The 23552-nt window shown below is 45.2% G+C and overlaps 1 protein-coding gene across 1 annotated transcript in view; it reads right to left on the bottom strand.

Annotated features, from left to right (window-relative positions):
- The window catches only part of ctnnbl1 (catenin, beta like 1), a 193300-nt gene extending 189220 nt beyond the window's left edge, over window positions 1-4080 (bottom strand). The window contains exons 1-2 of the mRNA XM_034173303.1: window positions 3914-4080; window positions 2877-3110 (exon numbers count right to left, since the gene is read on the bottom strand). Coding sequence (XP_034029194.1) covers window positions 2877-3110; window positions 3914-3943 — 264 coding nt within the window. The 5' untranslated portion in view covers window positions 3944-4080. The remainder of the gene's footprint in view (window positions 1-2876; window positions 3111-3913) is intronic.
- Window positions 4081-23552: the final 19472 nt, after the last annotated feature.

The following is a 23552-nucleotide window of genomic DNA, read 5'->3' as shown; positions in this document are numbered from 1 at the left end:
GGAAGATTGTTGCTAATCCTCCGCCCCGGCCCGTGCTACGAGCATTCTGACAGTTAGTGTGACTCGGGGGTGTTGACTCATTTAAACTAACATATTCATCCTGCTGCAGCCTTCAGTTAATTCAAAATGCTGCAGCTAGAGTACTGACGGGGACTAGAAGGAGAGAGCATATCTCACCCATATTGGCCTCTCTTCATTGGCTTCCTGTTAATTCTAGAATAGAATTTAAAATTCTTCTTCTTACTTATAAGGTTTTGAATAATCAGGTCCCATCTTATCTTAGGGACCTCGTAGTACCATATCACCCCAATAGAGCGCTTCGCTTTCAGACTGCAGGCTTACTTGTAGTTCCTAGGGTTTGTAAGAGTAGAATGGGAGGCAGAGCCTTCAGCTTTCAGGCTCCTCTCCTGTGGAACCAGCTCCCAATTCAGATCAGGGAGACAGACACCCTCTCTACTTTTAAGATTAGGCTTAAAACTTTCCTTTTTGCTAAAGCTTATAGTTAGGGCTGGATCAGGTGACCCTGAACCATCCCTTAGTTATGCTGCTATAGACGTAGACTGCTGGGGGGTTCCCATGATGCACTGTTTCTTTCTCTTTTTGCTCTGTATGCACCACTCTGCATTTAATCATTAGTGATCGATCTCTGCTCCCCTCCACAGCATGTCTTTTTCCTGGTTCTCTCCCTCAGCCCCAACCAGTCCCAGCAGAAGACTGCCCCTCCCTGAGCCTGGTTCTGCTGGAGGTTTCTTCCTGTTAAAAGGGAGTTTTTCCTTCCCACTGTAGCCAAGTGCTTGCTCACAGGGGGTCGTTTTGACCATTGGGGTTTTACATAATTATTGTATGGCCTTGCCTTACAATATAAAGCGCCTTGGGGCAACTGTTTGTTGTGATTTGGCGCTATATAAAAAAATTGATTGATTGATTGATCAATTATTATATCATTTACCAACAGGGACTTAGAAGAGAGAGACCTAATGTTTAATAGACCACATTTAACTGTTTTAGTCTGTGGTGCAGTTGAAGGTGCTATATTATTTTTTCTTTTTGAATTTTTATGCTTAAATAGATTTTTGCTGGTTATTGGTAGTCTGGGAGCAGGCACCGTCTCTACGGGGATGGGGTAATGAGGGGATGGCAGGGGGAGAGAAGCTGCAGAGAGGTGTGTAAGACTACAACTCTGCTTCCTGGTCCCAACCCTGGATAGTCACGGTTTGGAGGGTTTAAGAAAATTGGCCAGATTTCTAGAAATGAGAGCTGCTCCATCCAAAGTGGGATGGATGCCGTCTCTCCTAACAAGACCAGGTTTTCCCCAGAAGCTTTGCCAATTATCTATGAAGCCCACCTCATTTTTTGGACACCACTCAGACAGCCAGCAATTCAAGGAGAACATGTGGCCAAACATGTCACTCCCGGTCTGATTGGGGAGGGGCCCAGAGAAAACTACAGAGTCCGACATTGTTTTTGCAAAGTTACACACCGATTTAATGTTAATTTTAGTGACCTCCGATTGGCGTAACCGGGTGTCATTACTGTCGACGTGAATTACAATCTTACCAAATTTACGCTTAGCCTTAGCCAGCAGTTTCAAATTTCCTTCAATGTCGCCTGCTCTGGCCCCCGGAAGACAACTGACTATGGTTGCTGGTGTCGCTAACTTCACATTTCGCAAAACAGTCGAAAATTACCAGAGTTTGATCCTCGGCGGGTGTGTCGTCGAGTGGGGAAAAACAGTTAGAGATGTGAACGGGTTGGCGGTGTACACGGGGCTTCTGTTTAGGGCTACGCTTCCTCCTCACAGTCACCCAGTCAGCCTGCTTTCCCCGCTGCTTGGGATCTGCCAGGGGGTAACTAACGGCGGCTAAGCTACCTTGGTCCGCACCGACTACAGGGGCCTGGCTAGCTGTAGAATTTTCCACGGTGCGGAGCCGAGTCTCCAATTCGCCCAGCCTGGCCTCCAAAGCCACGAATAAGCTACACTTATTACAAGTACCGTTACTGCTAAAGGAGGCCGAGGAATAACTAAACATTTCACACCCAGAGCAGAAAAGTGCGGGAGAGACAGGAGAAGCCGCCATGCTAAATCGGCTAAGAGCTAGTAGCTACGCTAAGCTAGCGGATTCCTAAAAACACGCAAAGTGAATAATGTGTAAATAATTTAGAGGTGATTCAGCAGACGGAGTGCTTTAGTTAAGACACGTAAAGATTACACTGGGAAACAAATCGTAATCTAGATAACTAGATCAATCTAACTGCGCAGCTTAAACAGCTAACAGATACAGAAAAACACCGCTGTGCTCCGGAACAGGAAGTGATACAATACCGCAGTGAGAGCCAACCACCAGTAGAGGCAAGCAAGCGGCCACTGTTATGGCCAAGTAATAGATGGTTATCTCCTTGGCTTTTTTTAGTTGTTGAGGTCCACAGTGAAGACAGCTGTGCACTGGATCACACTCAGGAAAGGGGCCAAATGATCCTTACAATGCAAGTAACAAGTACGAGTACCCTAAAAAGTTGGAGCTTTGTTCTCCTGCAAAGACATCTGCCTCACCCGACACCCGGTTCTCATGACAAATTTAAACTTGTGTTCACATCTTTTAGCTAAACTCAAAATCTGTCAAGATCAGATCCTAAGATAATAATAATAATTGTCACTAAGTAAAATTCATCAGGGGTATTCATATTAAACTGCCAATCTGCATTGTAGGAAAGGTTACACAGAACCTGATTCCAGATACCTGATACCAGAATTCTGTTTGGACATGGGTCAAATCCCAAATATCCAAATTATAGACACTAAAATGTTTTTGTATTTAAAAAAAAAACAGTTTTTGCATGTGGCATGTAGATTTGTAGTCTTATTTCCCTTCACCCACCTCAGGTTCTTCTTCATCGTGATCCATCAGTTTTTCCAGGATCTTATTCCTGTTGCCTGTGAGCTCCTCAGCATCTCTCACATCACCTTCATCTTCATCGACTCCTGCTGCTTCACGCTGTCTGGCGAGTTCCCTGACACCCAACCCCTTCTGCTGCTTTGCTCCTTTCAAGTCCTCCTCTACACCTGCTGCCGCTCCATTCTCCTCTCTAGGACGCTTTGCTCCTCTATCAGGCTGTAAAAGAAAATTACACATGTAAGGATGTAGGTCAGGGATGTAGGAAATTGCATACTGCAAACAGAATGCTGCAGTCTTATAAAGACTGAATTATAAGTTGCACAAAACAGACAAAAAAAACCACACACACACAATTTATAATAGCCCTTGCAGGTCAGTAAACAGAAAACACAATAGTTAAACAGAACTGACTGCATTAATTTATCTAAAGAATGTAGATGACATGAAAGTAGTTTTTAAAGAACAGCAGTTATTCAGATTGAAAAAAATCTGAACTTTTGAAAAGGCTGAACTAGCTAGTTTAGGATACATGTCAATTTGACACATTAATCAATCTTCGTCTTATTTTTAAACACAGAGTTAACATTGTAATGATGATGGGTTGGTCACTTGTGTGAAGAATTTGCTTAAGAACACTTCTGAATTGCAGAAACAATTCGTCAAATCTCTGTAACGGCTAATTCTAAAAACAAGCAGAAGCACTTCAGCGACATTTTCCTGTGAAGCATAATTCAATTTGCTGATTTCTGCCGTTCTGTGGGTAAACTGAGGCAAACTAATTCAATACCTCCGGCTGCTACATAACAATAGTTGCTAGCGGTAATTATTTAAGAAAAACTTGATATTGGGTCATGCAGGACTGGACGACAGTAATGCATTTAACAGACTAAATGAGGAAAAAACAACTTTTAAGTAAGTGCTGGCACTGTGACAGAGTGTGAAATAGCTGGAGAGGTTAGCATTAGCCAAGTTACACTTTCCTCAAACGCAGACACCGAGGAACAGAATTAAATGTCTACCTGATAGCTCAGGAGCTCTCCAACGTCCATTTCGCTGGGCTACAAACGTCACAGGTCGAAATACTTTCTTTACGTCTCAAAATATTTTTTTCAACAAAAAGCCTGCATAAAAATCAACGTATTATCGGCTAAGCTAACAACAGGCTCTCCACACATGCCAACCGTACGTGCAGCGACGTCTTCTTCGTCTTCTTCTAATAGATTCCGGCAGGCTATACGCTGGCGTAGCATAATGCTGCCCCCCACAGGTAATAGTTAAATACTTTATCTTATGTTAGACTCTCAAATAGAGGTTGGTGGAATGGAGGAACTTAATCACAGCTTTGTCCACTAAATGCGAGTAACTGCCCTCAGAAAAAATTGACCTAAAAGAAAACTCAGTCAATCCACAGTCTGACAAATCTTTAAACAATTTCCACCTATCACTAGAATACATAGGACAGTACATTAAAACATGATGAACACTTTCCAACTGACCACACTGACACAACCCATCTAGATGTTTTCCAATCACTTTTAAATATGCTGCCAACCCACAATGCCCCAGTCTCAATCTAATCAATTTGACTTGATCCTTACGACAGGATGAGGAGAGGAGTCTCTTATTTTTAATCGAAGGCTGACACATAAAATAGTGCCTCCCTACCGACTCACTCTCCCACTGCTTTTGCCACTTCTGATCACTCAACTCTTTAAAAATACTATAACAATCAACCTTTCCCAAAGGGATATTAACATCAACTTTATTCTTCAGAAGGGACTCTTTGGCCAATGAATCTGCGATCTCATTACCTAAAATGACAGAGTGCCCAGGAATCCAAGTGAAAGTTACACAACAGCCAGCTGACTCAACACGATGGAGGAAAGACAGAATCTCTAGCACGAGGTCAGGACGAGCTCCTCCTGAGGCTCCGCCCATCAAAGCTTGCAATGCAGCTGCAGAATCAGAATAAATATGACACTCAGAAGGTCTGTTACTTTGTACCCACTCTAACACCCACCATATGGTTGACAGTTCCGTCGAACATACAGAAGAGCAATTAGTAACACGGGTACTCTGCCTTATCTGATTATTCATAACATAAACCCCAAAGCCTGCCCTACCAGAGCTTGGATCCCGAGACCCATCTGTAAAAATGTGGCACATACTAACTGTATTCTGAGATATAAATCGATTTACTAAATTGCTGGCTACAGTCTTATTCAGCCCCAGAAGGTCCAACTCAACATCTGGTACAGGAAAAACCTAAAAAGGAATAGGAGACCACACTGGCCCTATCACCTTATTTCCCTTGATAGCCCTTTTAGCGACCTGCTGGACATCAAAAAGGAAATTAGATTTATCCTTCTTTTTAGTAAATTCATAACTCTCTTCCAACAAACACTTCGCGGATGAGTTATGCGCAAGTCCTGAGAGCCTGGCCCAGTACTGAAGACCCAACTTCTCTTTCCTAATACTCAAAGGGGGTCTTTCCCATTTCGACTAACAGTGCTGGGATAGGAGTAGTTCTGAAGGCACCGCTACAGATTCTTAGGGCTTTTGCTTGGATCCTATCAAGCTTGAGAAGTCTGGATTAACAAAACAACCATAATCCAGTGATGACCTTATCATTGCTCTATAAATCATGTGCAACGTTGACCTTCCTGCCCCCCAATCACTACCAGCCAGACTACGAAGTACATTATTAATCTTTTCACATTTCACAAAAGTTTTTTCTATATGTGTACACCACATTAGTTTTTCATCCATCCACATACCTAAAAATTTAAAAACTTTCACCCTCTCTAAAGGACAGCCATACATGATAAGGGTTATGTCTGGGATTTTCTTTTTAAGTCCAAAAATCATATAACTACTTTTTGATATAGAAATCTTAAAGCCCCATTTATTTGCCCACCGCAAACATTTCCTTGATCAAAGTTTGAGTAAATATTTGAGTTGGATTTCTGCAAAATGCTTCAAATGTGAAACACTTCAGTAATTTTTTTTTTTTTTTAGTTATTTAATTTTTTAATAAAAACGTGGAATTTAAACGATAGATAGATAGATAGATAGATAGATAGATAGATAGATAGATAGATAGATAGATAGATAGATAGATAGATAGATAGATAGATAGATAGATAGATAGATAGATAGATAGATAGATAGATAGATAGATAGATAGATAGATAGATAGATAGATAGATAGATAGATAGATAGTTTTCAAAGAAGCTGATTTAAGTATTTGTAAGATCATTTGGTGTGTATTGATTTATATTTGGAATAAAAAGAGGCAACAATGTTTCTAACATCTAAAAATTATTTTTAAAAATGACATTTTAAGCAAAAAACAGTTATTATAATTTGTTCTGTTTTCTTCTCATTATCAGCTACAAGAGCTCTTGTTGGAATTGTATTGCACCTGCATTAATGGACCAGGTGGCGCTATAGCTCCATTTCAAGAACCTTGAGTACAGGCTGCCATGGGACATGACTACCAATTTCTTTTACTTATAGAAGTATATCTTCAGTGATTTTAGTATTTGACTGAAAACAATACATTTAATTGCATATTTTAACAAAATTGTTAACATGGAACCTTGGTGTTGTAGCTACTGTTGTAGCTAAGAATATAATTAGAAAAGAATTTCATGAAGTCACAAGGCTAATGTTAACTACCCACCCAGCAAACATTCCTATGTTGGTATGATGTTGTGAAAATGTCCGTTTTTGGTCACAGTGATGTTACATAGTGGTGGTGTCTTCATGTAATTGTATTGACTCCCAGCTGTGATGCAGCTACATCATAGAGTGATGTTGTATTGTCACCATTACACAAACTTCTCAGAACAAAAAAAATGACCTTTATATGACTATTTAACTTAGACTTAGGCTCAGGGCTGGTTTGATTTAAATCAGCTTATTTAAATCATGATTGAAATCGCTGTTAAAAAAAATTGCTGTTAATTTTTTTTAAAAACTCATCAAAAATGTCTTCTTTTTTTAAAAATTGTACTTAAAACATCGTCGAAATTTGAAAAGATTACTTAAAAGATTATAACTAATGATATTATTTGTATAGTCTCATTTAGAAGAATGAAAAAAATTTAAAAGTCAATTTAAATCAATAAAAATATATTTAGCAGAAGAAAATGGATGGATGGATGGTCAGATATATTTAAATTAAAAAATCATAACTTTTTAGAAAAAAAAGATTTTTTTTACCAGCTCTGCTTAGACTTAGACTCATTTTTATTGTCATTCAAAAAAAACATTACATTCAAAACATTACAGATGCTGTCACAGAACAAAATATTGATGCACTGCTCGAATAGATAAAAACAGAATAAAACACAGAATACCAGTCCAAGGTGTGTGATAGTGATACATTTTTTTAAACCTATCGATAACTGTCCTTGTATCTGTGAATACACAACATACAATAAATAAATAAAGGACACGGGATATTAAGTTGCTACCTGATGCTACAGTGTATTCTGTGTCCTACATTCTATATTGCACAGTTATTTCTATCGATTTGTATTTAGGTGTCTTATGGTGGTTCAATAAAAGCTGCCCATGAATCTGCTTGTTTTGCAACTCAGCTTATGGTACTGTCTACCTGAGGGCAGGAGGGACAACAGATTATTAAAGGGATGTGAAGTGTTCCGGATTATCCTTCTTGCCCTGGATAAGCAGCGCTGTTCTGCCAGTTCACCAATGGTTGGCAGCCTGGTCCTAATAATCTTCTCTGTTGCCCTCATGACCCTCCCCAGTGCCTTCCTGTCTGGAAGGCTGCTACTTTCATGCCACAGAGAGATACTACTACTGGTTAGTACACTCTATTGTACTATTACACTATTATTGTTCTATTGTTCTACTCTATTGTTTCTCTATAGAAGGAGGTGAGGATAGCCGGGCTCCGATGGGCACTCTTTAACCTGTGGAGAAAGTGCTGATGCTGGTTGGCCTTTTTAACCCAGGAGGATGTGTGCAGAGTCCAGGCCAGGATGTCGGAGACATGAACCCCCAGGAATCTTGATTGCTGCATAATCTCCACAGCAGAGTCCTTGATGCGAATCGGTGAGTTGGGGGGGGTGGTCTTCTCCTGAAGTTGATCATCAGCTCTTTGGTTTAACTCCACATTCAGGATCAAGGTGTAGTTGCTGCACCTCCTCCCTGTAGTGTGTCGTCCTCGTTTGGTGACCAAAAAAAAGCAAGAAAATGACCTTCATGTAACTACATCATAGTGTCACTAGGATGTTGATTTGGCATCAATTTGAGACACTTTGTGAGTTTTAGATGACATCATCACAACATAACTAACCAAAACCTGATGGCATCTGAACGTGATGTGTTTGCTGATTAATCAACAGACATTATGTAAAGTACATTATTTGTTCACAAACCAGTTTTACATTTGGATTTTTCTTACAGGCTGATTCCTGAGCCAACATGGAGATCCATTAGCATTCTCCCAGAGGTACCACTACTGATGCCATTGTTATTTAACTGAATTTCTGTGTAGACGGCTCCACCTAAAAGCGACAAGAGCCAGTTAAATGAGCCAGATAGTGGAAGTGTGAAAGTAAATAGTATTGGTTATTTCAGGAAAAATAAAAAAAGACCCAACATTATACATTTCGTCTGGGTTCAGGTGTGTGTAATTATTCAGAATGATTGTAGGCAGGACACTCACACTGTTGAAGGGACTGTTGGCTGATGACAGGTACTACTAAGTGGCAAATACTGTATATTGATTTACTGCACACCCACTTTTCATGCGCAGACTATTGATCCATCCAGGTTTCAAGCAGAAGTAACCACACACACACACAAAACAGCAGTAATTACAGGTTGGTTGAATTTTTCAATTTAAATCTATTTTTATTTATATAGCACCAAATCACAACAAAGTTGCCTCAAGGTGCTTCACACAAGTAAGGTCTAACTTTACCAACCCCCAGAGCAAGCACACAGGTGACAGTGGTAAGGAAAAACTACCTCTGATGATTTGAGGAAGAAACCTCAAGCAGACCAGACTCAAAGGGGTGACCCTCTGCTTGGGCCATGCTACCAACACAATTTACAAAACAATTTATAAAACGAATATACAGGAAATTTTGTCAGTGCACAGAATGGGCCTCATGTATCAACGTTGCACACTTGTGGCGTAAATTTACGGTGTAAATTTGAAGTACACCAAAGTTGCCATGACATGTATCAAGCAGTGCGCACCTGCCCATTTCCAGCGTACGGCCGACATGACCTTGATAAATGCGGCGGGTGAAAACAATCGTAATTATAATAAATACGCCCATAAATATTCAGACTCCGCTTCAGACACACCGTCATTTTACGACATGGAAGCCAGGAAGACGGCAAAGAAAAAGAACTCCACCAATCACGACATGTGCCAATAGAGCGTCAAAAGCGGCCGTCGTATTAATTGTTTTGTAGTATAATCAAAAAGTGTTACAGTGGTCCCTCGTTTATCGCGGGAGTTATGTTCTAAAAAAGCCCGCAAAAAGCGAAGTCCGCGAAGTAGTCAGTGTTAATTTTTTACAATTATTATAGACATTTTAAAGCTGTAAAACCCCTGTAAACCCACTTTATACACTTTTCTCAATCAGGCATGAACATTTTCTCACTTTTCTCTCATGTGTAAACACTCTCAAAGTTCAAACCTTTGTAGAGAAATAAGACCAACCTGTTTTCAGGCCCAAACATTTGTTTGAGAAATAAAAATAGAACGTTTTCCTATAAATAATTATGATGGCTTTTTGAACCAACGAATTTCATATTAACGATCAACGTACGAGGTTGGACACATAAGAAATTATTAATAGTGACTGACCAGTATTTCACAGTTCCTCTGATCGCGCCTCTTCGTCCTGACACCGCGCCTTTTTCCACTCACACCTCGCTGCAGGTGTCTGTTTCCGAGTGACAAACACAGTTATGGGTAGTTGTTGGTAGTTGTTTTTTCTTCTGGGCGAGAAGATTCTTATAAACAGACACGCACTGTAAAAAAAAAAGCATGCAAAATTGGACTAAAAAACTCTGCGAAACTGCGAGGCCGAGAAAGGTGAACGGCGTTATAGCGAGGGACCACTGTATTCTCTTTTCACATGTCAATAATTCTTGACGTGGATATTTGCTCGCTCAATTGATAAGACATGCCTAATTTTTCAGATTTCTTTATTTTTAAAATGTATTTCTTTATTTATTTTATTGTAACAAACAAATGGAGACGACAAAACCTGATTGCAGCACGGGCGAAGGGAATGACAACACTACAGTTGTAATTATCAATTCCATTGTCTAAAATGATCGCACCACATAAAGTTAAGCTCAGCGCTGCTCTGGCTCCAGGCTCGAACTCTGGAGAAAAAAACGAGAAGCGCTTTCTTTGCGGTCAGCGCTGTGGCCACGGATTGTGCTCGAGACCTCGATTAATTATTATGTAGTATAATCAAGAAAGTGTTATTTATGTAACACATGCATTGATTTGTATAATGGCACTGTTTATCATGTTGATCATTTTCATTTTTATGTGGATTCCAGCGCTGGTTCATTTTGGTGTATAATTTACACCACCTCTCGACCTGGTGTATATTTTCAGCACAGCGTACGGCAACGACCACATTGATAAATGCCAAGTAGCGCAGCCATTTTGGCGTACACCCCATATACGCTCAAATATCGCCGTACGCAACGTTGATACATGAGGCCCAATGGGAGGGTTGCAGAAACAGACACGACACCCATCTATGGATGGAGCCGCACCTCAAACAGAGAGAAAAACAATAATGCATCAGAAAGACAACAAATACAGCATTAAGCAACAAGAAAAACAGAAGAAATACTAAGGTGATCGCTGGCCACTAGCCCTAAGCTTCACCAAAAGACCCAGAATTTAAGGGGAGGTGATGGGCTAGTGGTTAATTCAAGAGTAAACAGCATAGTAACATGCTATGCCAGTATGCTAGCCATACGAAAGGGAAAATAAGTGCGTCTTAAGTCTGGACTTGAAAGTCTCCACAGAATCTGACTGTTTTATTGACACAGGGAGATCATTCCACAGAACAGGGGCATGATAAGAGAAAGTTCTTTGACCCGCAGACTTCTTATTCACCCTAGGGACACAAAGTAGTCCTGCACAATGAGAACGCAGAGCCCAGGTCGGTATATGGGGTTTATTTAGGTCATCTAAGTAGGGAGGTGCCAGTCTGTGAACAATTGACAACATTTTACGGCAGTCATTTATAAAAAACAGGCCACACTGGGAGGCTACATGTTGCACACACCTCATAACTGCTTAGGTTTACCCTATAGCAGCATTCATTTGTTGGAAATACCTGACAACTAGTCAGTCTTGCAGTGTCTGCATGACATCTGCTGGATGTCATGTTTGGATGATCTACAAAACTTGCACAATGCACAGTTTCTTTAGTCGCAGCCAGAGAAGGCGATGTCTGTTGTGTGGGCCGCCAGAAGAGGATGTACTGCTGGCCCACCACCAAAGGGCGCCCTGCCTGAAGTGCGGGCTTCAGGCACGAGAGGGCGCTGCCGCCACAGACACAGCCGGGAGTGACATCTGTCACTCATTAATTCCTGACAGCTGTCACACATTCTTCATCATTGCACTCCATAAAGACCAGACGTCATCTCCACCTCGTTGCCGAGATATCGTACTTCCTTGGAGGTAATATGCTCAGCCGTTTCTTTTGCAATATATCTGTATATTGTGAGTGTTTGCAGGAGTACCGGTTCCTTTTTCTGTGGAAGCTGAGTGAGTGCAGGACGGCACTCTTTTCCTCTGAGGAATCACTGCGGTACTCTACTGAATATTGAGTGAGAGGTGGAATTCGTTGTTACTGGGTGTACACACACCCACACTTGACTGTCTTTGTTCTCGCCAGCAGTACCAGATCCGACAGTCGGGGACGGTGATCACCTGGGAATTCGGGACTTGGCGGCTCCAGTATTCACCAGGTTCTGTGGCAGCGGAAATCGTGTGGTTCCGGCTCTTCTCAGGACAGACGTCTTCTATCCTCGAGCCTGCCCACACGTCACCTTTGTGATTTGACTGTAATTATATTCTGAGATTGTCTGCATTTCGTTGTGCACGTTTCACAACATTAAATTGTTACTTTTTGGCTCATCTATTGGCCGTTCATTTGCGCCCCCTGTTGTGGGTCCGTGTCACTACACTTTCACAACAGCCTTCTTCAGAGTTGTCTCAGTATCTTGGTGGCATTCCTCACTACTCTCCTTCTTGCACGGTCACTCAGTTTTTGTGAGCTGTCTAATCCACACAGATTTACCATAAAGTACCACACTGTTTGTATTTCTTCTTAATTTACGTCAATAAAGTCCAAGACATATTCAGTGACTTGGACACATTCATGTATCCATCCGCTGACTTGTCAAAAGAAAACGCAATAAAACTGATGATTTATCACAAGCTGGCATGAGATTGGGTTAATTAAATTATACTTAAATACAGTGATGCTGGTAACGTGTTACTTAGTAACGCGTTACTCTAATCTGACCATTTTTTTTAGTAACGAGTATTCTAACGCGTTAATCGTTCCAAATCAGTAATCAGATTAAAGTTAATTCTCCAAGTCACTGTACGTTACTATTATTTTTGCATTGTGGGTTGATAGCAGCATTAAACGTGATCCGTGAGCAGGAGGTGTTGTGAAAGTGTAGGAACATGGACCCACAACAGGGGGCGCAAATGAACGGACAATGGAGTAAGTCAAAATAACAACGCTTTACTGTTGTGAATGTGCACAACGAATACAACCAATCACGGAAATGGACAACAGTCAATTCACAAAAGTGTCGTGTGGGCAGGCTCGAAGACAGGAGACACCTCTCCAAGGTAAGACCGGAACCACATGGCTTCCTCCGCCACAGGACCCCGGGAATACTGGAGCCGCCAAGTCCCGAACTCCCAGGTGGCCACTTCCTCCGCGTGTCGGACCTGGTACTGCTGGCGAGGAACAAAGAACAGTTAAATGGGGGCGCGTTTGCACCCAGGACTCCGAACAGCAGGGAAGTTACCTCCACCTCTCGTTGGAACAGTAATCCACAAACTAAGCACAAATCCAAAAGGATACACTCCGTCAGCTTTGATACGTTACCTCTCAGGTAGAAACGATATCTCGGCAATGAGGTGGAGATGCCGTCCTGCTGATATACCCCACTGATGATTGCTGTCAGCTGTCTCAGGTGATGGGTGACAGCTGTCACCTTGGCTGCTCCCGTGAGGCGGCGGCGCCCTCTGGTGCCTGGAGCCCGCACTCCAGACCTATGTATCTGTCTTGCAGTTTTGGGGAGGCAACTTGCAGTGGAATGTCCTTGGTGGACAACCACACTTCCTGCCCGGGGCGATACGTAGGGGCCGGGGTCCGCCGCCGGTCTGCATGGGTCTTCGCCCTCATCCGGGCCTTCAACAAAGCAGAACGGGCGGCACACCACACCCGACGGCACTTCCGCAGGTGGGCCTGGACCGAGGGCACACCGACCTCTCCCTCAACCACCGGGAATAATGGGGGCTGATACCCCAAACACACCTCAAAGGGGGAGAGGCCGGTGGCTGATGACACTTGACTGTTGTGGGCGTACTCGATCCAGGCCAGATGAGTACTCCAGGCCGCCGGGTGCGCGGCTGTCACACAACGTAGTGTTTACTCCATTTCTTGATTGGCCCGCTCTGCTTGCCCGTTGGTCTGGGGGTGATACCCGGATGAGAGACTGACCGTGGCCCCCAGTTCCCGGCAAAAGCTCCTCCAGACGTGCGAGGAGAACTGGGGACCGCGATCGGAGATGATGTCTGATGGTATCCCATGCAGGCGGACGACGTGGTGGACCAGGAGGTCCGCTGTCTCCTGGGCCGTTGGGAGCTTCGGGAGGGCCACGAAGTGGGCCGCCTTGGAGAATCGGTCCACTATCGTGAGGATGACGGTGTTTCCCTGGGACGGCGGGAGGCCCGTGACAAAATCCAGGCCGATGTGGGACCAGGGGCGATGAGGCACGGGCAGCGGCTGTAGCAGTCCCGGAGCCTTGCGATGGTCGGCCTTGCCCCTGGCGCAGGTGGTACAGGCCTGGATATAGTCCCGGACGTCGGCCTCCAGGGACGCCCACCAGAAGCGCTGCCGGACAACTGCCACGGTTCTTCGCACCCCTGGATGACAGGAGAGCTTAGAGCCGTGACAGAAGTCCAGGACTGCAGCCCTTGCTTCTGGTGGGACGTAAAGTCTGTTCTTTGGTCCAGTCCCGGGGTCCGGGCTTCGTGCCAGGGCCTCCCGGACGGTTCTCTCTACGTCCCAGGTGAGGGTGGCCACGATAGTGGACTCCGGGATAATGGGTTCCGGTGGATCCGACAACTCCGTTTTGACCTCGTCTTCGTGTACCTGGGACAAGGCATCCGATTTCTGGTTCTTGGTCCCGGGCCGGTAGGTGATGCGGAAGTCAAAACGGCCGAAGAACAGTGACCAGCGGGCTTGCCTGGGATTCAGCCGCTTGGCGGTCCTGATATATTCCAGGTTCCGGTGGTCAGTGAAAACCGTGAATGGCACGGACGTTCCCTCCAACAGGTGTCTCCACTCTTCAAGAGCCTCTTTCACCGCAAGGAGTTCTCGGTTGCCGACGTCATAGTTCCGTTCAGCCGGGGTCAACCTGCGGGAAAAATAGGCACACGGATGAAGGACCTTATCGGTCTTCCCACTCTGGGACAGTACAGCTCCTATCCCTGAGTCCGAGGCGTCCACTTCAACCACTAACTGGCGACTAGGATCGGGCTGCACCAGAACGGGTGCAGACGAGAAGCGCCGTTTCAACTCCTTGAACGCGGCATCGCAACGATCCGACCAGGTGAAGGGGACTTTTGGTGAGGTCAGGGCTGTCAGGGGGCTAACAACCTGACTGTAGCCCTTAATGAACCTCCTGTAGAAATTTGCAAAGCCGAGGAACTGTTGCAGCTTCCTACGGCTTGTGGGTTGGGGCCAGTCTCTCACCGCCGCAACCTTGGCCGGATCAGGAGCGACGGAGTTGGGGGAGATGATGAACCCCAGGAAGGACAAAGAGGTGCGGTGAAACTCACACTTCTCGCCCTTAACAAACAGCCGGTTCTCCAATAACCGCTGCAGGACCTGACGTACATGTCGGACATGGGTCTCAGGATCCGGAGAAAAGATGAGTATGTCGTCTAGATATACGAAGACGAATCGGTGCAGGAAGTCCCGCAAGACATCATTAACTAATGCTTGGAACGTCGCGGGAGCGTTGGTAAGACCGAACGGCATGACCAGGTACTCAAAGTGACCTAAGGGGGTGTTAAATGCCGTCTTCCACTCGTCTCCCTTCCGGATCCGAACCAGGTGATACGCATTCCTAAGATCAAGCTTGGTGAATATCTTGGCTCCATGCAGGGGCGTGAACACCGAATCCAACAAGGGTAAGGGGTATCGGTTACGAACCGTGATTTCGTTCAGCCCCCTGAAATCGATGCATGGACGTAATCCGCCATCCTTTTTCCCCACAAAAAAGAAACCCGCACCCATCGGGGAGGTGGAATTCCGGATCAACCCGGCAGCCAAAGAGTCCCGGATGTAGGTCTCCATTGATTCGCGTTCAGGTTGTGAGAGGTTGTACAGCCTACTGGACGGGAACTCAACGCCTGGAACCAAATCAATGGCACAATCATACGGGCGGTGCGGGGGAAGGGTGAGCGCCAGATCCTTGCTAAACACCTCTGCAAGGTCATGGTACTGCACCGGCACCGTCCCTAGATTGGGCGGGACTCTGACCTCCTCCCTGGCCTGGGAACCGGGAGGAACCGAGGAACCTAAACATACCCGATGGCAGGTTTCGCTCCACTGAACCACTACCCCGGACGGCCAATCGATCCGGGGATTGTGCTTCAACATCCAGGGAAATCCTAAAACCACACGGGAGGTGGCCTGAGTCACAAAAAACTCGATCACCTCCCGGTGATTCCCTGACACCACCAGAGTTACAGGTGGTGTCTTATGCGTGATCGGAGGGAGTAGGGAGCCATCTAGTGCCCGAACCTGTACAGGCGAGGTAAGCGCCACCAGAGGGAGCCCTATCTCCCTAGCCCATCTGCTATCCAACAGATTCCCCTCAGAGCCCGTGTCCACCAGTGCTGGGGCCTTCAGGGTTAAATCCTCATAAAGGATTGTAACTGGGAGTCGTGTGGCGATGTGGGTGTGTCCCACGTGAATGTCTCGGCCCACCCCTAGCCCAGTTTCTAGGGGCGGGCGTTGGTGTTTAACCGCTCGGGGCAGTCTCTTAATTGATGCTCAATCAAGCCACAAACAAAACACGCCCCGCGGGCCAGCCTCCTTTGTGTACCCGGTGCCCTAAATGTTGCCCTACTCGTGTCCATGGCTTCGTCAGCAGGGGGGGCTGTAACCGCACGGAGCGCAGGGGCCGTGGAGCGTGGGGAGGGCGGAACGCGGTTGGAACCGGAAGGGAGAGGGACGACGCGTGCTTGGCCACGCCCTTCGTCTCGTTCCCGACGGCGCTCATCTAACCGATTGTCTAATCGTATGACAAGATCGATGAGCCCATCTAAATCCCACGGTTCGTCCTTAGCCACCAGGTGCTCCTTGAGGACCAACGACAGTCCGTTTACGAAGGCGGCGCGGAGGGCAGCGCTATTCCAGCCGGACCTCGCAGCCGCGATGCGGAAGTCGACTGCATAGGCAGCTGCGCTCCGGCGCCCCTGTCTCATTGACAGCAGCACGGCTGAAGCGGTCTCTCCTCTATTAGGGTGATCGAACACTGTTCTGAGCTCCCTCACAAACCCATCATATGTCAGAAGGAGCCGTGAACTTTGCTCCCAGAGCGCTGTAGCCCAAGCGCGTGCCTCACCACGAAGCAGATTTATCACATAAGCTACTTTGCTAGCGTCGGTCGCGTACATGACGGGACGCTGTGCGAAGACGAGCGAACACTGCATAAGAAAATCCGCGCACGTCTCCACACAGCCTCCGTACGGCTCTGGGGGGCTTATGTATGCTTCAGGGGAAGGTGGGAGGGGTCGTTGGACAACCAGTGGAACGTCGCTGTTACGCACAGGGTCGACAGGAGGGAGAGCCGCAGCGGCGCTTCCACCTGCGCGGCGAGAGCCTCCACCCTGCGGTTCAGGAGGACGTTCTGCTCGGTCATCAAATCCAACCGAGTCGTGAAAGCGGTGAGGATCCGCTGCAACTCACCGATTACCCCTCCTGCGGACGCCTGTGCGCCCTGTTCTTCCATTGGCCGTTCAACAGCCGGTTGACGCCCCTCGGGATCCATGACGCTGGCCAAGATATCCTGTTGTGAAAGTGTAGGAACACGCACCCACAACAGGGGGCGCAAAGGAACGGACAATGGAGTAAGTCAAAATAACAACGCTTTACTGTTGTGAATGTGCACAACGAATACAACCAATCACGGAAATGGACAACAGTCAATTCACAAAAGTGTCGTGTGGGCAGGCTCGAAGATAGGAGACGCCTCTCCAAGGTAAGACCGGAACCACACGGCTTCCTCCGCCACAGGACCCCGGGAATACTGGAGCCGCCAAGTCCCGAACTCCCAGGTGGCCACTTCCTCCGCGTGTCGGACCTGGTACTGCTGGCGAGGAACAAAGAACAGTTAAATGGGGGCGCGTTTGCACCCAGGACTCCGAACAGCAGGGAAGTTACCTCCACCTCTCGTTGGAACAGTAATCCACAAACTAAGCACAAATCCAAAAGGATACACTCCGTCAGCTTTGATACGTTACCTCTCAGGTAGAAACGATATCTCGGCAATGAGGTGGAGATGCCGTCCTGCTGATATACCCCACTGATGATTGCTGTCAGCTGTCTCAGGTGATGGGTGACAGCTGTCACCTTGGCTGCTCCCGTGAGGCGGCGGCGCCCTCTGGTGCCTGGAGCCCGCACTCCAGGCAGGGCGCCCTCTGGTGGTGGTGGGCCAGCAGTACCTCCTCTTCAGCGGCCCACACAACAGGAGGTCGGGGTTCGACTGAACTGCCCACTTTAAGTGAGCTGTGAGCTTTTCATCCATGGTTTTTTTGCAGCAGCTACGACTCGTCCAGACCTCTTAAAGCACGGTGACAACATCACACCTCCACTGAGCTTTACAAAGACATTTTAATGCTTTTTTTTTTTTTTTGATCCTCTGCGACGCGTTAACAACTAACACTATTTTCCACTCAAATGCACCTAAACTCTCTTTCTGAGGACCACATGATGTGAAAACGCAATAAAACTTTCTTACCTGTAAATCTGGTCATGTTTCCTGCATAAATAAATGTTATCCATTCTTGGTGCTCAAACGCCAAAGCAGGGGCGAATCCAGATGGAATGGAGGCGTGGGGGAGGGATGTGCCCCCCCACAACACCCCTAGATTAAAGATCCAGTTTTGAAGCCGTTTTTTTTTTACTACAACTACTAATACTATTTAAAATAATAATAATTTTGACAAGTAAAATGTTTAGAGAGAATTTAAATGTTAGAAAAATGTTACAAAGAATTTAATAGTTACATTTATAAACAATGTAGGTTACAAATTGCAAGTTTTACTGTTACAGTGCTGTCAACAGCTAAATATGAGGTCAAGAAAGAGGTCTTTATTTTACTTTTTATAAAACAAGTATTTATTTTCGTTGAAAGTCAAGAAAGGGTGACTATAAAGTGAGTTTTGGCAAAACAGGTATCATTGTCATGTTGAGGTGGCAGAGGGTTGTTGTCGGCAGCTGGGGAAAGTAACTAAAAAAGTAAATAGTAATCTAACTTAGTTACTTTTCCAATTGAGTAATCAGTAAAGTAACTTAGTTACTTTACTGATTACTCAATTGGAAAAGTAACTAAGTTACTTTTTCAAGGAATAATCAGTAATCAGTAATTGGATTACTTTTTCAAAGTAACTGTGGCAACACTGCTTAAATACGAGGTCTATTAGAAAAGTATCCGACATTATTTTTTTCAAAAACCATATGGATTTGAATCACGTGTGATTACATCAGACATGCTTGAACCCTCGTGGGCATGCAAGAGTTTTTTCACACCTGTCGGTTACGTCATTCGCCTGTGGGCAGTCTTTGAGTGAGGAGTCGCCCACCCTCTCGTCGATTTTTTCATTGTTTAGGAATGGCTCAGAGACTGCTGCTTTGTTTGATCAAAATTTTTTCAAAACTGTAAGGCACAACTGAGTGGACACCATTCGATAAATTCAGCTGGTTTTCGGTAAAGATTTTAACAGATGATGAGAGATTTTGGTCTGGTAGTGTCGCCGAAAGAACGGCCCACGGTGCCTGACGGCGATCTGCGCTTCGAGGCGGCAGCGTCTCGCCGTTTCAAGTTGAAAACTTCCACATTTCAGGCTCTGTTCACCCAGGAAGTCATCAGAGAACAGAGAACTTTCAGAAGAAGTCGGCATGAGGAGTTTATTCAGACATTCCATTGTTAACGGACATTTTGTAATGAAAGAACGTGCGGGCAGAGTCGCATGTCGGGCCGGACCCGACCGCGGGGGGTCGCGACAGGAAAAATACCTCCGTTGGAAACCTTAACGTCCTGGGTGAATTAAGCCTTAAATTAGGATGTTTTCAGGTCGAAACAGGCGCCTGGAAGCGCTGCGCGACGTCCTGCTCCGTGGGAAGTCCTTACACCGACAGAAACACCCCATAATCTCTCATCAGCCGTTAAACTTTTCACAGAAAACCAGCTTAATTTCTCGAATAGTGTCCACTCGAATATTCCTCACAGGTCCAGAAAAAATTTTGATAAAGCAACGCGCGCCATCTCGAGCAGCGTGTGAAACAAAGGAATTCAGCCGAGAGGGTGGGACCACATCTCACTCAAGGCCTGCCCACAGGGAAATGACGTCACCAATACATGTGAAAAAACTCACGCATGCACACGAGGGTTCAAGCATGATTGGTGTAATCGCACGTCATTCAAATCCATATAGTTTTTTTTTTTAAATAAAAAGGTAGGATACTTTTCTGATAGACCTCGTATAATACACTCAACAAAAATATAAATGTAACACTTTTGGTTTTGCTCCCATTTTGTATGAGATAAACTCAAAGATATAAAACTTTTTCCACATACACAATATCACCATTTCCCTCAAATATTGTTCACAAACCAGTCGAAATCTGTGATAGTGAGCACTTCTCCTTTGCTGAGATAATCCATCCCACCTCACAGGTGTGCCATATCAAGATGCTGATTAGACACCATGATTAGTGCACAGGTGTGCCTTAGACTGTCCACAATAAAAGGTCACTCTGAAAGGTGCAGTTTTGTTTTATTGGGGGGGGATACCAGTCAGTATCTGGTGTGACCACCATTTGCCTCATGCAGTGCAACACATCTCCATCGCATAGAGTTGATCAGGTTGTCAATTGTGGCCTGTGGAATGTTGGTCCACTCCTCTTCAATGGCTGTGCGAAGTTGCTGGATATTGGCAGGAACTGGTACACGCTGTCGTATACGCCGGTCCAGAGCATTCCAAACATGCTCAATGGGTGACATGTCCGGTGAGTATGCCGGCCATGCAAGAACTGGGACATTTTCAACTTCCAAGAATTGTGTACAGATCCTTGTAACATGGGGACGTGCATTATCCTGCTGCAACATGAGGTGATGTTCTTGGATGTATGGCACAACAATGTGCCTCAGGATCTCGTCACGGTATCTCTGTGCATTCAAAATGCCATCAATAAAATGCACCTGTGTTCTTCGTCCATAACAGACGCCTGCCCATACCATAACCCCACCGCCACCATGGGCCACTCGATCCACAACACTGACATCAGATGCCACACACGCTGTCTGCCATCTGCCCTGGACAGTGTGAACTGGGATTCATCCGTGAAGAGAACACCTCTCCAATGTGCCAAATGCCAGCGAATGTGAGCATTTGCCCACTCAAGTCGGTTACGACGACGAACTGGAGTCAGGTCGAGACCCCGATGAGGACGACGAGCATGCAGATGAGCTTCCCTGAGACGGCTTCTGACAGTTTGTGCAGAAATTCTTTGGTTATGCAAACTGATTGTTTCAGCAGCTGTCCGAGTGGCTGGTCTCAGACGATCTTGGAGGTGAACATGCTGGATGTGGAGGTCCTGGGCTGGTGTGGTTACATGTGGTCTGCTGTTGTGAGGCTGGTTGGATGTACTGCCAAATTCTCTGAAATGCCGTTGGAGATGGCTTATGGTAGAGAAATGAACATTCAATACACGAGCAACAGCTCTGGTTGACATTCCTGCTGTCAGCATGCCAATTGCACGCTCCCTCAAATCTTGCAACATCTGTGGAATTGTGCTGTGTGATAAAACTGCACCTTTCAGAGTGGCCTTTTATTGTGGGCAGTCTAAGGCACACCTGTGCACTAATCATGGTGTCTAATCAGCATCTTGATATGGCACACCTGTGAGGTGGGATGGATTATCTCAGCAAAGGAGAAGTGCTCACTATCACAGATTTAGACTGGTTTGTGAACAATATTTGAGGGAAATGGTGATATTGTGTATGTGGAAAAAGTTTTAGATCTTTGAGTTCATCTCATACAAAATGGGAGCAAAACCAAAAGTGTTGCGTTTATATTTTTGTTGATTGTAATTTGAATACCTTATTTCATGACAACTGGCATATGGGCTAAATTGTACTGGATTTATACCGGGACAGCTTAATATTCAAAGCCAGTTTACTGTTTCAGACAAGCAGAAAATCACCATATCAGTGAGCATCATTGGTGCAGAGTGTGCACGTCTTCACAATCTCTGACCAGTCGTCTGTGACAGGAGAGCAATAGAACAAATAAATAAATAAAACACTTAACAGTGAAGGTCACTGCCAAGCAGTCAGGTTTGATGTTCCAGCAAACATGAGGTGGGAAAGGAAAGAGAGAGAAAAACAGAGTGATAGATCAAAATGAGAGCTGATTGGTAAGGTAATCACGGGGCTACGGAGCAAGTTTCAAATTAATAAATCTTTACAACGCAAATGAACTTCCAAGAGACAGGAAATTACCGGCAAATCTAACACTCATGCTATACCCAGTAATATCTTATGAAAAGTAGCGTTGTTATTTTAGAGGGAGTCAGTGTGCTGTCAGTTCATTGCTCATCAAGCCTACCAGCTGATATCAGACAAACAAACTGTGAGCATTTTCGAGATAGGGCTTAAAGCATAACATTTTTCTAGTGTTTCTGAACAAAGAATTTCAACGCCAATTCCAGTGAAGTTGGGACTTTGTGTGAAATGTAAATAAAACACTATACAATAATTTGCAAATCCTCTTCAACCTATATTCAATTGATTACACCACAAAGACAAGATATTTAATGTTCAAACTGACAGACTTTTTTGTTTTTGTGCAAATATTTGCTCATTTTGAAATGGATGCCTGCAACACGTTTCAAAAAAGCTGGGACAGTTGTATGTTTACCAGTCTACTACCAGTCTACATGTGTTTTGTGGACTTGGAGAAGGCATATGATCGGGTACCCTGGTAGATACTGTGGGAAGTGCTGCAGGAGTATGGAGTGAAGGGGTCCTTTCTCAGGGCCATCCAATCTCTGTACTCACAAAGTGAGAGCTGTGTTCGGGTGCTCGGCAGTAAGTCAGGCTCGTTTCCGGTGGAGGGTGGCCTCCACCAGGGCTGCACCTTGTCATCAATCCTGTTTGTGATATTCATGGACAAGATATCAAGGCATAGTTGGGGGAGAGGAGGGTTTCAAGTTTGGTGGGCTCAGGGTCTCATCACTGCTTTTTGCAGATGATGTGATCCTGTTGGCTTCATCTGCCTGTGACCACCAACACTCACTGGGTCAGTTCTCAGCCAAGTGTGAAGCAGCTGGGATGAGGATCAGAACCTTTAAATCTGAGGCCATTGTTCTCAGCAGGAAACCGATGGATTGCCTACTCCAAATCAAATCAAATCAAATCAACTTTATTTATATAGCGCCAAATCACAACAAACAGCTGCCCCAAGGCGCTTTATATTGTAAGGCAAGGCCATACAATAATTATGGAAAAACCCCAAAGGTCAAAACGACCCCCTGTGAGCAAGCACTTGGCGACAGTGGGAAGGAAAAACTCCCTTTTAACAGGAAGAAACCTCCAGCAGAACCAGGCTCAGGGAGGGGCAGTCTTCTGCTGGGACTGGTTGGGGCTGAGGGAGAGAACCAGGAAAAAGACATGCTGTGGAGGGGAGGAGAGATCAATCACTAATGATTAAATGCAGAGTGGCGCATACAGAGCAAAAGAGAAAGAAACACTCAGTGCATCATGGGAACCCCCCAGCAGTCTAAGTCTATAGCAGCATAACTAAGGGATGGTTCAGGGTCACCATAATTAACCTTAGTCTGTGAAGAAGATTCCCCATTTACATGAACAAATTGTAATCTATTAGACAAATATGATTCAAACCACCGCAGCGCAGTGCCTTTAATACCTATGGCATGCTCTAATCTCTGTAATAAAATTTTATGGTCAACAGTATCAAAAGCAGCACTGAGGTCTAACAGAACAAGCACAGAGATGAGTCCACTGTCTGAGGCCATAAGAAGATCATTTGTAACCTTCACTAATGCTGTTTCTGTACTATG

Source organism: Thalassophryne amazonica, chromosome 6, assembly GCF_902500255.1.
Source record: "Thalassophryne amazonica chromosome 6, fThaAma1.1, whole genome shotgun sequence".
Classification (NCBI taxonomy): domain Eukaryota; kingdom Metazoa; phylum Chordata; class Actinopteri; order Batrachoidiformes; family Batrachoididae; genus Thalassophryne; species Thalassophryne amazonica.
The sequence above is the reverse complement of the archived record's forward strand: the minus strand, read 5'-3'. Positions and strand labels throughout refer to the sequence as shown.